This window comes from Tachyglossus aculeatus, chromosome 20, assembly GCF_015852505.1.
Source record: "Tachyglossus aculeatus isolate mTacAcu1 chromosome 20, mTacAcu1.pri, whole genome shotgun sequence".
NCBI lineage: Eukaryota > Metazoa > Chordata > Mammalia > Monotremata > Tachyglossidae > Tachyglossus > Tachyglossus aculeatus.
The window spans coordinates 9,539,106-9,555,110 of record NC_052085.1 but is presented as its reverse complement, the minus strand read 5'-3'; the positions used below and the strand labels follow the sequence as shown (position 1 = coordinate 9,555,110).

Genomic DNA, 16,005 nt, shown 5'->3' with positions numbered 1-16,005 from the left:
TAATGGGAGGAACACACGTATACATTACTCGCGCTTGGCAGAACCCCCAGGTCCCACCCAGGCAGAATTCCCTTACGGTTTGTTTGCACTCATGTGCACTTCCCACTTGGGAGGAATCCACTTGAGTTACACACCCATGGGGGAAGCACCTAGCTCCCACCCATGAGGATTTTCCATTTGGGAGGAATCCATTCATTCATTACATACCCATGGTGAAGCGCCTGGCTTCCAGCCCCATGAGCATCCAGCTCATGACACTCCCCCATCCCACGGCTCTTCACTTGGTGCAGGCAGAGCAGGCTTCTCAAGCTCTGGACAGAGGCGCCCTGCAGCCATCTGCTGCAAGTCTCCATCCTCTGCATAGAGGGGCTGAGGCCGTAGGTATTTATCACCTGTGCTCCTAGGCCATTCCAGCTTCTGGCCTCAGTTTATCCAATCTCTTGCCCTTCCCCCTCTTCCATACCTAATTTGATTGGAACGGGGGCAAGGGACACCTTCTGTATTCCCAGCCTGGACTGTCAATTTAGCAGTTTGGGTTGTGGGGGTGGTATCCCACCCTCACTTCTGAGTTCTGCCTGCTGGCTCAGGCAGCCACGAGATAGCATTTGACCTTGAGATGGCTGGTACCCAAGGGTCACCTCGGGACAGTAGGCAAGAAGTTTTTTTGTACTATTCCCAATGCTATGATGTTTTGAATATAAAGGAATACTAAAAAAGCACAACTCTCCCCTCTCCACCATAGGTGTCGAATGCAAGGGACCAGAATGGTGCACTACAGTATTGTCACAGTAAGGTGTGCAAATGGGCAAAAGATTAGCTCTCAAAAGACACCCTCATGGATGCAATCTCACCATTAAAAAGCATTGTCTTCAAACTGAAGAACTGCTGCTGTAACTCTAATAGAAAAGGACTTCTTCCACACACAAATACTGTAAACTCAAGGTCAACAAACTTTTCTTCTTTGGGAGAAAAACATTTTATCAACATAATAAATATGAAATTAATAATCCTGGGGAGGAAATCCAAGTTTGCTTTTCTGCCTTGAAACGCTGTGTAAGATCCTCAGTGACTTGAGAGCTCAACCAGCTTCTAGAAGGATGGGAATGGAAAACACGTCCCTGATAGAACGAGGCTGAGAGCAAGAATTCAGGAGAGAATCTCTGACTTCATACCTTGCAATCCCTAGGGTTTCGTGCTTTGTACATGGGCTACATGTACTGCAATATGGAACATGCATTCTATAATGAACTATGAACTTGAATGTAAAAATTATCCAGGAACAACAATGCTTATCACCAATTATGGCAGTTACCTTAATGTGGGAGTACTGAAAAATATCAGTTTTCTCAGAAGAATGGCCACAAAATAATTGGAAAAAGTTTGAAAGTCATGCAATTGTAAATAGAATGATCAATTTTTCCTGGAAGAAAAGCAATCCAAAGCTCTCTAGTCTGCCTTCATCCTGAGTTTGACAGGAAAATACAAACTGTAGACAGGAAAATACAAATTGTAGACACAAAGTGGAAACAGAAGGAAAAACCTAAGTACAGCTGCAAACTGTAAGCTCCTCGTGGGCAGGGATCGTGCCTACCATCTCATATTGTAGTCTCCCAGCTGTTCTACTAGCTGAGAATTTAACTTTGGGTTGGGGTGAGGGGAAGTGCCAAGTTAGCTCTCTTCCTCCCTTCAAGGCCCTGCTGAGAGCTCACCTCCTCCAGGAGGCCTTCCCAGACTGAGCCCCTTCCTTCCTCTCCCCCTCGTCCCCCTCTCCATCCCCCCACCGTACCTCCTTCCCTTCCCCACAGCACCTGTATATATGTATATATGGTTGTACATATTTATTACTCTATTTATTTATTTATTTATTTATCTTACTTGTACATTTCTATCCTATTTATTTTATTTTGTTGGTATGTTTGGTTCTGTTCTCTGTCTCCCCCTTTTAGACTGTGAGCCCACTGTTGGGTAGGGACTGTCTCTATGTGTTGCCAATTTGTACTTCCCAAGCGCTTAGTACAGTGCTCTGCACATAGTAAGCGCTCAATAAATACGATTGATTGATTGATTGAAGTGAGAGGGCCTTTCCATACAATTGTCACAGTCAATTGTATCTTTGTACTTGTACTTCCCAAGCGCTTAGTACAGTGCTCTGCACACAGTAAGCGCTCACTAAATACGACTGAATGAATGAATGAATGAATCTTTATTCTTCCCCTCAGAAACTAATGCGGGTCTGCCTATCTTCTCCATTAGATTGCAAACTCCTTGCACTTCCCCAAGCACTTAACAGTGCTCAGCATACAAAAGGTACTTGATAAATACTACTGATTGCTTGCAGACACCACTAGAGTAGACCCAAACAGGGAGGCTCAGGACCACAAGGGATGGGAGACCCTTGTCCGGGGCTTCACACCCCTCCTCCCCACACTGACAGGGAGAGAAGTGCTGGGGGGCTTCTGGCAGAGAAGCAGCCCCAGAAATATTACGGAGCACAGGAAAAAAAGAGAAACTGAAAGCCTGTTCTTTTCTCTTCTTTCCTGCAGGGTTGATGATAATACAAAATAAACAAACAGCTCTTTGCCAATCCCATCCAAACCCAGTTAAAATAAACCGTCCTGCTAGGCTACTCGGCTTACCTCAGCACTAGGTTGAACAGCTGCTCCTTTTCCCCATGCCCTGGCCCTAACCCCAAAGTCAGCAACCCCAGGCGAGGGCACCGATTTGCAAATCTAAAGTTTGCCAAGTCCCACTGTCATGGATTTTAATCTGCTCCCATAATGAACATTTTTATTGAGGGTATGAATATAGGAGATGATCCCACTAACCCAAGATTCACCCCATGTGGGCAGTTTGGCTGAAAAGCCATAGATGCAACCAATGCTCCACACTACACCATGTGCATATGTATGAGCTTATGTTTTGCTCAGCTGATGCATTTGTCACTTGCAATTTCTGTGGTGGTTTTCAAATCTGCCATTTTGAATTCTAATCTTCCCAAAGGCCCTGCTCAAGAGGAACCGCTCCAATCCTGGTAGAAACAAATTAGGCTGGCCTGTCTACTGCAGTTCACTGGGCTGTCCTTGAAGGCACAGTGAATGTCTACTATAATCAACAGCACTTACTGTGTGCAGACTACTGTACTAAATACTTGGGAGAGTACAATACAGCAGAGTTGGTAAACAGTCTTCCCACAGACTAGAGAGGGCAACAAACATTAAAATAAATGACTGATATGTACGTAAGTGCTGTGGGGCTGAGGGTGGGGTGAATATCAAGGATAAATATCCAAGTGCATAGGTGACAGAGAAGGGAGAGAGAATAGGGGAAATGACAGCTTAGTCGAGGGAAGCCTTTTGGAGGAGATATGATTTTAATTAGGCTAGGAAGGTGGGGGTAGTGGTGGTGGGTCAGGTATGAAGGGGGAGAGCGTTTCAGGCCTGAGGGAGGACATGGGCAAGGGGTCGGTGGCAAGAGGGGCAAAATTGAGGTGCACTGAGTAAACTGGCATTAAAAGAGCAAGCATGAAGGCTGGGTTGTAGTAGGAAATGAGCAAAGTATAGTAGGAGGGGGTGAGTTGATTGAGTGCTTTAAGGCCAATGGTAAGGAGTTTCTGTTTGATGCAGAGGTGGATAAGCAATCACTGGAGGTTCTTGAGTCGGGAGATGTGGACCAAACCTTTTTTTAGAAAAAATGATTTGGGCAGTAGAGTGAAGTATTGGCTGAAGCAGGGCGAGACAGAAGGCAAGGAGGTTGAAGAGAAGGCTGATGCAGAAGTCATGCCAGGTTACGCTAAGTGCTTCGATCAGCACAGTAGCAGGTTATTAAGGTCATTCCACAAAACTGACAGGTGACCAGTGAGCACATGGTGGGGGGAGTGGGGGAGGCATGCAAAACTTTTAGTGGAAAGAGCCTGGGGTTGGGAGTCAGAGGTCATGGGTTCTAATTCTGGCTATGCCAGTCAGCTGTGTGACCTTGGGCAATTCACTTAACTTCTCTGTGCCTCAGTTCATGGAAAATAGGAATGAAGACTGTGAGCCCCACGAGGGACAACCTGATTACTTTGTATCTACCCCAGTGTTTAGAACAGTGCTTGGCACATGGTAAGCACTTAATAAATACCAACATTATTATTAAAGAATTTGATTTAGGCAAACCAAAATGTTGGTTTTTCCAAGTTTTCTGATTCAATTTTCCTTGAAACCAATGCACAGGCAGCTATGATTTCTCAATTGTTCAATCAAATCCTCATTTTTTTAAAGGGGATACCCCATTATAGAAGCACTGATGCCCCTCAGCTGTTCTCCCAAGGATGCCTCATCATGAGGCATGATTCAGCAAAGCAAAAAGTGCACCCTTTTCCATTTTCTCAACCCATCCAATGATCCTCTCTCTGTAAGCACTCCAGCTATTGTCAGGGCATCTTCTCATTACTTTACAAAGCTCCTCCACTGGCAGACCAGTGAAAAATCCATCATGTGACATGAAAAACTTGTTGATCTTAGGACTTTATTTCTGCTTGCAGCTGCACTTTTTCCAATTGTCCTGTGTCAATCATACAGGCCCAGCAAGCCTCTGAGATCTTTTCACATAACCTAGAGTAAAATTACAGACCAATTTATGCATCCTAACTCTCATAGGTATCAATAATCTATTGATTGAAGTTCATTCTTTCTGGGGTGACAACAGCTCATCAAATGAGACAAATATTAGCTCCCTCTAGACTATGAGCTCATTGTAGGCAGGGAACATGTCTACCAATCCTGTTGTATCAAACTCTCCCAAGCACTTGGGACAGTGCTCTGCACATAGTAAGTGCTCAATACAATCAATTAATTCAGTCCCTACTTGCTCAATCTTATTGTAGCTAAAACAGTGCCTGCTGTTGCTGACCCTTTTCATTTTAATTGTATTATAAGCTCCTCAAGGGTAGGAACTTCATCCTTCACATCTATTGTAAGGCCTAGTACAGTGCCCTCCCAATGGCAATGATAATGAATACCAAGTTGGAGAGCAAGAGCAAGAGAGACAGAGCATGTGTATGGTGTGCGTGTGCGTTTGCGTGTGTCAAGGCCTAAGGCAGCAGGAACATATACACACTCCAGGGAAAATGATCATGTCAAGGCAAACATTGGTCTGCAACCCCCGCCCCCAAGCTCACCTGCATCTAGATATAAAATCATACGTCTTTATAATCTAGTATAGACTAAATACAATATCAGAGACAGAGGTCATTTGGGGAGATCCCATTTACTCCAGGAGACCTTTCAAGATTCCTTCTGGTCCAGGGTGAGTTCCAAAGGGTCAGCCCAATTCAGGCTCTGAATCACATACCCTAAGACAACCACAAGCAGGGCACATTTCTCCGTCCCTTTTATGGCACCCAACTGAACCAGGTTTTCTAGGGCAGCTGGGGACTACTAGATTTACAAGAAACTCCCAAGACACCTCCATTCCCAAGGCCCCAAAGCTTGAACTGAAAAATTTGGCCTCATGCTTCAGTCATGATTTACTGGCAACTCTTGCCAAAGTGCCACACCCCACCCAATTTTGTAGCAGGCCATCGGGAGATCAACAACATTTTGTTATGAAATTACTCAATCCCTGAAGTCAAAAGCCTCAATATTAATTGGTAGGATCTTTAACTGTCTAAGCCATCAGTTACCCAAACAATTCCCATATTTTATAAAAAAATTTAAGTTGTACCTTCTAATTTTCTCTCAAATAAGGTATTGATAAACTATTTTAAAAAGAGGTCAGAGGTGAGCTAAATACAAAGTCTCTGGTGTCTGAAGTGAGCCCTAAATTTCTTTGAATACCTAAATACTTCAGATTGCTGCGTGGCGAGATGGGAGTAGTCTCACTTGCTCAACAGAGAGGTTCAGAAAGATTCCCGGGAGACCCTCTCCCACTCCTGAGGGGAGGGAAGAGGTTTAACTCACTCTATAGTGTCCTTTCACAAACTAAAAGAATACATTCTGCTATCTACCAGAGATATCTCCTCCCCAACCCCCGCCCCCAATAATTATCACCCATTTTTATTGTTGAAGGAATGTCTCAATTTGTTACCTGTGGAGGCGGAGAGAAGAAAATGAACATCATAAAACAAAAAGGTCTTATAAATGGGCTAAGAACCCATTAAGAATTTATGTAGGCATTGTTATTTCGCAACATATCATTCACCTGGAACCTAAGGTTCAGGTTCTCTCAATTCAATAGCTAGAGTGCAAAAATGCTGGCTGAGGTCTGGTGATGGATTACAGCAAGAAAAGAACAAACCAGAAAATGGATTGCTTTATATTCAATTGCTGGAATTGACCAAATCCCTATTTAATCAAATAGCAGCACAGTATATTGTCAGCCATTTCCAAGGATTCCAGTGATGAATCAGTGGTTTGAGAACCAGTTTGCTAAATGCCCAACCCGAGTATTCTGCTATTTTCTCCTGAAATATTCATTCAACTCCCTATCTATTGGCCCCTACTCTTCCGACTGTTCCCACTATATGTAAATATTTTTCTGTCACCCCTGGTCGATTGTGAGCTCTTTATGGGCAGTGAACATATCTTGGGCTTAATACCGTGCAGTGTACTCAGTAGGTGCTCAATAAATAACATAACTATGATTAAGCAGCAGACTGAGAACTCAAAGACTAGGTCCTGAACATTACTGAGGTTGATATGAGGGAGAAAATTCCAAGTACATTTTTGGGAAGGATTTCCTGGAAACTTGTGTTAGGTGGATGACGCATTATATTTGACTACATTAGAAAATGCTTTCAGTTTGGTTATATGAGCAGCAGGGAGTGGACACTGTTAAAACGGACTGGAAAAAAATGATTGGACTGGGAAATTGAGAAAGGTTCAGAATTCACATGAAATTCAGAGTTCAGTTAGAATTTGAAGGCTTAAAATTATGGCCCTGAACTATGTAATGTTTTAGATTTTATAAGGTTCCAACTTTCTGGAATTGAAGTCATCATAGTATATTGAATTTATTAAGCACTAACTATATGCACAGTACTGTCCTAAGCACTTGGAAGAGTACAATATAACAGAGTTGGTAGAATTGTATGTTCATTCATTCAATCAATCATATTTATTGAGCGCTTACTGTGTGCAAAGCACTGAACTAAGGGCTTGGGAGAATACAACAGAAGACACATTCCTGGCCCACAACAAGTTCACATGTGAATGCAAGTTAGCTTTTGTTTTCCTGAATAAAGAAAACAACCCACTGCAATATTATTTATATCATAGCTGCAGATGTCAGGGAGCCAAAAACGACAACAACAACAACAAAAAAACGGAACAACTTCTGGGAAAAGCCACAATGTCGTCACTTCTGTCAGTTTCAAGAACAAAAAGGTAAAGGAAAATGCATCTTAAAATCACTCTTTTTTTGGAGTTCAAACCACTCTATACTGAAGCTTAATACTACTCCATGAATATCAATCATCTTAAAGATGCTAGAGCACGCTTTTCATAGTTCCCAGTGAAATACCACCAGACTGCTTTCACACGGTGTTCCTGTGAGCTGTAGGACTGCAACTCCCCAGAGGTCCAACCACATTTCACATAGAAGAGAACATTCTTCCATTGCCTTGGCAAACATTTGCAAAGGCAGGGTAAGCCCCCTATGGATAAGGAAAAATATTCTGCTACTGGGGATGGAATCCTAAAACAGTGAAGAGAGTTTAGAATTTTTTTTTTCCACAGTACTTCATCTAGGGAGATTCTAGAAAAATCAAAGCAATCAGAAGTAGATCCAGCTAATATTACTTTCCAGAATAGGGATTTAGTATTTTAGAGTGCCCTTGCATCTATTTAGTTAAAATAATGAACTGGATTTTAGGCTTCCTGAAATTCCAAGTCAACTTTCAGTGTTCTGCTAGTAAGTGTCCTGCCCTGTGAGAGTGTTATAGGATAGAACCCAACAACTTTAAATGGATACTTGTGCTTCATTTTGAAGCAACTTTATATTTTCTACAAAACTTTGTTGGTAGTGAGGGGTTTTTCCAACTTCACTTGGGCTCTAGGGCTAGGCCCGAAGCTTCTCAGCCTTCTGAAGCTCCTGAAATGGGGAAGAACTCTCACCCCTGGTCCAGATTATCTGGGACAAGAAGTTCTAAGGTGAGAGAGTGCTCCGGTAGGGGTAAGGAGGAGGGCAGCGCGAGTAAGGGAAAGCGAGGAAGGTGTTGGTCAGAGTTGTTTTCTGGGCTTAGGTAATGAATATCCACAACAGATGACTAATGTTTGACAACCCCCCAAATATACTAATAATCATACACATACTTTCTCTACTACACTGCCTGTGAAATACTATTTCTACATCTTTCTATTTTCCCAAATGATTTCGGTGGAAATTAGTCTTGGGGAAGATATTTTTTTGGGGTGCTCATGTTTAAAAGTGGTAAGTTAAATTTAGAAAATAAAAGTCAATTCAAGGAACCAGTCAAACATATTTTACAGATAACCCCACTTACCTCAAAATCTATTAGTTGCAAGTCAGCTATCAGGGTCTCCAGCAGGCCGTTATTGTACAGTTCTTGCGCTAACTGAGCCACTGCTTCCGTTGGTGGTTCCTTGTCATTCGTACCACAGAGAATTTCCTTCATTGCTTGTAAGGCCTTTGACACTTCTTCTGAAGCCTAGTGACCAAGTGATGAAACAGTGAAATGAGGGCACAGGCAGGGAATTATCTCAAGCATTTCTACTTATACGCAAAGCTGATGCTTTAAAAATTATATTCCTTGAAATGTGAAAAATAAGAAATCCATAGCACAAATTAAATCTGGACCTCTAACTTTATTTTAAAGCTTTTATAGTGTTACATCCCTCTGGCCCATTTTGAGGGTCAGTGAGGTACGGTTTGGCTCCATCTATTTTTAGTGGCGTGCTCGGCCTAGCAGCAATATGAAAAAGCCCTTTTCCTTGGCACTTCCATTCTCTTTTCAAGTTATTAAAACCTGTCAACTCATCACTCTTCCTACTCTTTGTAAAGGGCACAAAGTCTGCTTAGCATTCTCCTTTTCAAATACAAAAAAACCCCACAAAACAAATTAGAAACCTCATATGCAAAAAAATGAAAGGTAGTCAACTCCACAACATATTTTAGAGCCCATTAGTAAATGCGTAGTCCTGATTTTTTTTCCTCAAAGATGGCATTCCTTTAACCCTGTATGTTCAGTGCTGTCTACCCACAAGTAAATAACCACTGATTCAGGACGGTTGACATGCTCCCAAACTCACAGGACCATTAATTTGTGAAAGTCCAATGGCCCACTGTGTGAAGGAAGGCACGGAGAGTTCAATCAACCCCACAAGTGTGATCATCCTGACAAATACAACTGTGAGAAAATTATGACCCAGAAATTAAATCTGAAATTTTAACAGTATATTATTTTACTTCATCTGAAGTTTTCTGTCACTTCGTTATCAAAAATCAACCATGGTTTGTCACTGTTATAAACATTTATTAAGAGTTTATCTGCTTGTAGATCTCTACTAGACAGAGTGGGTGACCAACCCTGTTTCACCTGAAAGCTTTCTTTGTCACTTAGAAAAAGGAGGGAAAACGTTGAGAAACATCAATTATGCCAGTCTTAATGGATCAACCTTCTCCCAAACTATCCAGAAAATATGAAGTTGCTTCAAAATGAAGCAGAAGTATCCATTTAAAGTTGTTGGGTACCATCCTATAACACTCTCACAGGGCAGGACACATTAACAGAACACATGTGTGCTTCTGACCATAAATAGTCACAACTTTGAAAAAAGCACAGAAGACCTCCCAGCATTTCAGGAATACAGAAAGCAAACATGGTAGGAGCATAAATGAATATTCTAAGTCCTGCGTCAAGGTTTTGCAATAATTTGCATACCCATCACCCAGAACTGTATTCTGGAGCTCCAGATGGCAGAATGACAACATTGTTATCTGTATGAAAGCGAGTGTGCTTGTGTGTCTCACTCCAGTTCTGCTATTCTCCCCGCCTCTTTGCCCTCCAACTCCTCTACTAATTCTTTTGCCTCTTTTCTCCTGTGTTTTTCTTTTCCCTGTTTGGCCTTTTTCTTGGTCTTGGTAAATTCCTGCCAATCAAATTTTCCTACCTTTTTATTCCTGGCCTCTAGAAAACCCCTTCCCCTGGAGGCTCCCCATCTACAGCCTTGTCCCACTATGAACTCCCCCGGATCTGGCCGTTTTAGAGTTACAGTGCACCAGATTACTGCATCAAACCCAGGGTGATGTGATGACACAGGTAGTTACCCAAACATGCCCAGGCCCACAAGGTCGATGACACAGGTGGTAATCTTGAACCCGTCCAGGCTCGCCAGGTTGATGTCACCCTGAGTTTAATACAGCTAGATTATCAGTGGATTGAAAATGAAAATTTGAGACACAATGAAAAAATACTGCAACCACTCTGTCTTAAATGCTCTGTCCCAAAAGCTACAGATTTCTTCCCTCCCCAAAAAGCTATGGGGGCGAAGCCAATGATAATAGTTTTCCCACTGTGTATCCCCACCACCCAACTACCTATACTGATGTTTTGGAGACAAGCTTGAGTGTTTCCCTCATAACCACCAGGACAGAGGCTCTAGGACTAGGACAGAGGTTTTTCTCTTATCAACTTGGCCAGTTATAAGCAATGAAAGAGCTGCTAGGAGCCAGTTAGAGGGAGGCATTGTGTCCATTATGCCACCCTCCCAGAAAAAAAAAAATCAAGAGGTTCTGTTCCTCAAATCAAATCTCCATTCCCCTTCCACCCCTCCTGCCCCAATCACTCTGACCATAATCTCCCTTTAAGAATTTTGGAGAGAGACCAGCTGGATTGATTCACCCTTAAGTGTCTACTTCCAAGGCCTCTCAACATAAGCAGTGATCCATCTAGTCTAGTATTTAGTCTCTAATGGCTGTTGGGGGGAACCATATAATGATTGTCTCTGACCTCCCTCCTTGAGTTTAGGGATGTACCATCCAATGTACTTTAACTTTCCCTTCTAAGGCATTGCTTTTCTTTCTAGTAACTCATAACTACTTTTCCCATATTTTGAAAACTTGGAGGCTATTACTAACTTCAAAAAAAAACCCTTCTGCAAACCATAAAGTCTCCCCCACCTCCCACAACAAAGCTTAATGAAGACTGGACTGAAAATGTGATCCTTAATCATAATTATTAAGGGTGATAAAAAGATCAACCCAGCAATCTGTAAAGGATCTGTATAGATAATACGTGATTTATTAAGTTTGAATCAGATCAAGGCTCCCCCAGAGCCTTTGTACAGTTTTCAACGGCTTCACTTTCAGTCCAAAATCTGAGTGTACAATAAGGTAGAAAGCACAGAAGGACTTAAGTTAAAAAGCAACAAAAAAAACCCAACCACCTTTAACAGCTCTGAAATGTATCTCTCATCCTAATCCCCTATTGTTTTGCTAAATTTCCAACATTTGGCTGTTCATTTTGGACTCAAATACTTAGGATGAGAAAATGACAAAGCACTTTAAAAAAAGAATGACTGTAGCAGCAACTGAGGGAAATATGTGTATCCACTAATTACACTAAAATAATAATAATAATAATAATAATAATAATAATGGTATTTGTTAAGCACTTGTTATGTGACAGGAACTGCTCTAAACGCTGGGTTAGGTACAAGCTAATCAGGTTGGACACAGTCCCTGTCCCACATGGACTCAATCCCCATTTTACAGATGAGGGAACTGAGGCCCAGAGAAATTAAGTGACTTGCTGAAGATCACACAGCAAACACTTGGCAAGAGCTGGGATTATAACTCAGGTCCTTCTGACTTCCAGTCCCAAGCTCTTTCCACTAAGACACACTGATTCTCTATAACTATAACAATAATCATCTTGAGTGTTTGTTTCCATGGAGGAAAAACAGACCTTGAATAAGTTTTAAATGTTTGTTATTTATAATCACAATGCGGGGGGGTGAGGTTTGTGTGTGTGTGTGTGTGTGTGTGTGTGTGTGTGTGTGTGTGTGTACACACACACACATATATATATATATATATATATGTATGTATACCATCTTTTCTGTAATTGATCTGCTAAGATATTCCCAGAGTGTCAAAAGGCCTTCCTGTTTGCAACCATTTCTGTTAAATTTTAAAATTTCATTGATGCAGTTCTGAACATTAATCAGTATTATTGATTGAGCACTTACTGTGTGCAGGAAGCACAGTGCTCTGGAGAGTACAGAGGTAAAAGCATCATTCCTCACAAAATTTCCAAGAGGTTTCAATCTTCGCTTTCCCTCCAGAGAATTTGGAATGACTTTGATTACAAAGTACCGTTGCCATTTGTAATTATTCAGAGTGGAAAAGGAGTAGGAAAAAAAATATCAGGAGCCGTTAACCAACCCCACAACCTTTTACCTGGTTCACCTAATTTTACTTCATATTAGGATCAATCATAATCATTTAATAATTAATAATAATTGTATCTGTTAAGTACATACTGTGTATCAATCACAACACTGGGGTAGATACAAGTTAACCAGGTTGGACAGAGTCTCTATCCCACATGTGGCTTACAGACTAAGTAGGAGGGAGAACAGTACATAGTAGAAATAACAGATGATACTATTTTAGGTTTCTGTTCGTTCTTTAATGAGGATCCATCATGAATAAAATAAATGATAATTTATTATCATTTATCTTTAGTATTTACCGAGTGTCAATTATGTACCAATCACTGTACTAGCATCTTGGAAAGAAGGCAATGTCCTGCCCTCAAGGAGTTTACAGTCTAAGAGGGAAGCCCAGTAGACACTAATTAGTACATGTTAAATGGAACAACAGAAAATCTTTAAAGTGAGCAGAAATTGAATAAACTTATATAAGTTTATTTATATATGTGTATATATACATTAGTGTCTAAGTTGGCTAATGGAATGAACTTACTGGGGAAGTTGGAGATTTTTCAGGTAATGCCTCCAGGAGGAGGAAAAGGGTGAAGTCTGGAAGATTTGAAAAGGAAGAAAGAGTTCCATGCAAGGACAATGTGTGCATGATGGGTTAGAGATGGGGAAAGTTGAGTGGGTAGTACAGCTAAGAAGTTAGTTTGCGGGGAGGGAAGGGAACAGAAGCCAGGAATGGGAAGGTAAGGAGGAGAACTGGTGGGGAGTTATGTTCAGAGGCATCCCAGGAAAGTTGAAATCTGGGCTTCAATCCATAGGTGTTTAACTATGCTCAGAAAGGGCAAAGTTTTGATACCAAAAGAACCGTGTAGACCTTCTGAACCAGTGCAAAAAGGATTACAGTGGGGGAAGGAAAAACATATTCAAGAAGATATGTACATTCACAAGTATAAATATAAATTTCTCAATGGCACAGTTCATGTCTTCTAATCTATCCCAAGTCCCTATTATAGTGCTCTGGACACAGTAAGTATTCAATAAACACTCGTGAATGAACACACACCCACACATACTAAATATACGTATATGAACATGTATTATTATAATTATTACCTTTGAGTAAGCTGTTCTTTGTGCAAAACATTATACTAAAAGCTGGAGAAAGGTGCCAGGCTATTGAATTAGAAAAAGCACCCCAAATACATTTCCAAGTTCAACCGATTAAATTTCCCCACTTGCCACACTTCAGTGATGTCTCTACCCTTTTATCATTATAAATCAGCTTGGAGTCATTCAATTTGTCATAAAAGCTAGAGAAGAAATAATGATAGTTTATACAGTATTTGTCTCAGAGAAATTCAACGAGAAAGAATTGAAAATATACTAGGTGTTGCAAATACCAGAGACAACAGTATATTGAAGGACAGTCTTTACATGTGCATAGTACGCAAAAAGACTGTCTGTGGCACATTGGCCTTTTAGCTCACATCTGCACACAGGGATGCAGTTTGCTGCCCCATGATTTTTGAGACAAAAAGCCAAACTCCATATTGTTTGGAAATAACGATGAAGTCTTTTAACTATGTCCATCCTGAATGAAGATCTAAGAAACTGCAAGCAGTACAAAACAACTACTCTTCCCACTATCCTGTAAACCCAGGCTACACTATTCTAAAAATCTCAGTCTCTGGATGGGTTTTGAAAGGGTGAATGGCATAAGCATAGTGACTCTTAAAAGAAAATGATTATTTCACAGATCAGGTTAGAAGACAGGAGGGAATGGAGACATTATGGTGAGGATGTCAGCAATATGCAGTAATTTGTTCAGAGTTACAAGAGCTTCCAAGTGGATTTTCCTTGAATAATCAGCATGTTAAAAGTTAAAACAAAACTTTTTCCCCTCTTAGGGGCCAAACCAAGATTCTCTGGCCTTTATCTAATGCAGCATCTTCAAGTCTCTAAGTCATAACCGTTATACTTTGAAGACTCATTGTAACTCATTTTGGAATCAACAGGCCATTCGAGTTTTTTTGTTTATTTTTTAAAATGGTATTTGTTAAGCACTTACTACGCATCAAGCACTATTCTAAGAATTGGGGTAGATACAAAGATAATTAGGTTGGACACAGTCCCTGTCCTGCACTGGGCTCATAGTCTTAGTTCCCATTTTGCAGATTAGAGGCACAGAGAAGTTCAGTGAATTGAGACAGCAGACAAGTGGCAGAGCCAGGATTAGAACCCAGGTCCTCTGACTGTCATGCCTACACTTTTTCATTAATGTCCCTCCCGACTAGAACACAGATGCTTCCTAGCTGTTCCCACAGGAACTAAGTATGTACCTTATTAAAATGTGAAGAGGGGAATTGCCTGGGAGTGTGGTCCAATGTGCAGGGCAGGGGCCTAAGAACCGTACAACCTGGGTTCTAATCCCTGCTCCACCATTTGCCTGTATGACCTCAGATAAGTCATTTTATTTTCCTGTGCCTCAGTTTTGTCACCTGTAAAATGGGGTCAAAATTCCCATTCTCCTCATTACTTCACCTTTGAGCCCTGGATAGGGACTGTGCCCAACCTGATTATCGTTTATCTACTTCTCCACTCAGTAGAGTGCCTGGCACAGTAAGCGCTTAACAAATACCATTATTGTTAGAATTTTGCAGGATTCTGAAACTAAATTTGTTGCTTTCAGGGAGCCCTTTTCCAAGCCTACAATTCTTTTTATCCAGAACATGCACGCATGCACACACACACACACACACACACACACACAATCAATCTATCACAAATAAAAAATTCTGAAACTAATTTTCTTATGCATCCGATTACTCTTATAAACTGAATGATTTTCATGCTTCGGACACAGATTACTTTACAGGAAAATATTTTCACAAAGTACAAAGTATCTAAATAGTCAATGGGGCTGTTTACATTAGAAAATGGAACTAAAGGAAAATAACACTTATTCCAAAAGTTTATCAAAACAAGGTCATCAGAACTTGGAAAAAATTCAAGATTTGAGTCAGTCATGGATAAATATATGAATAGCACTGTTTAATATATTACAGGATTTTTAAACATTCCTCCTTCATTGCTACTATTTTTTAAAAACTATTTGTGTGGCATGAGTTACAGTGTGATTTATGACATCATGAGACCTGAGTTCTAGTCACAGCTCTGTCACTTCCTCGTTATACAACAATGGGTGGCCAAAAAGACACAACTTCTGTGAGCCTATAAGGGCTGCCCCTTACCTCGCATAGCTCTTAGGAGGTCAAAACAGAAGAACTGATATAAAGTCACTTTGAAAAACTAAAGTTCCCCTGAAATTCAATTCACAAATCCTACAAGAGCAAGAGCTCTGGGCAGTCCAACCAAGTGAAATTGCCTAAGTAGCTTGGATTTGGAAACTATCTAAACCTCCTTGAGAGAGTTCAAGGTGTTATTAAATAGGGGTCAAAATATTCTGTGCTTTCAAGGAGCTTTAATGCTTTCGTAGGTCAGAAAGAATGTGGCTCACAGGGTTTCACTGACAAGTTTGGAAGGGGACAGTAAAGTGAACGAGGTTTAGGTTGCTGAAGCCAATCATCTGAAATGCCCTATTGACAATACATCAAAAAGAACA

At 41.0% G+C, this 16,005-nt stretch overlaps 1 protein-coding gene across 11 annotated transcripts in view; it reads right to left on the bottom strand.

Annotated features, from left to right (window-relative positions):
• CAB39L (calcium binding protein 39 like) overlaps positions 1-16,005 on the bottom strand; it is a 77,438-nt gene that overhangs the window by 26,085 nt on the left and 35,348 nt on the right. For all 11 annotated transcript variants that reach the window (XM_038761533.1, XM_038761534.1, XM_038761536.1 and 8 more), the window contains one exon: positions 8,483-8,647. In XM_038761533.1, the coding sequence (XP_038617461.1) occupies positions 8,483-8,647 (165 nt within the window). The remainder of the gene's footprint in view (positions 1-8,482; positions 8,648-16,005) is intronic.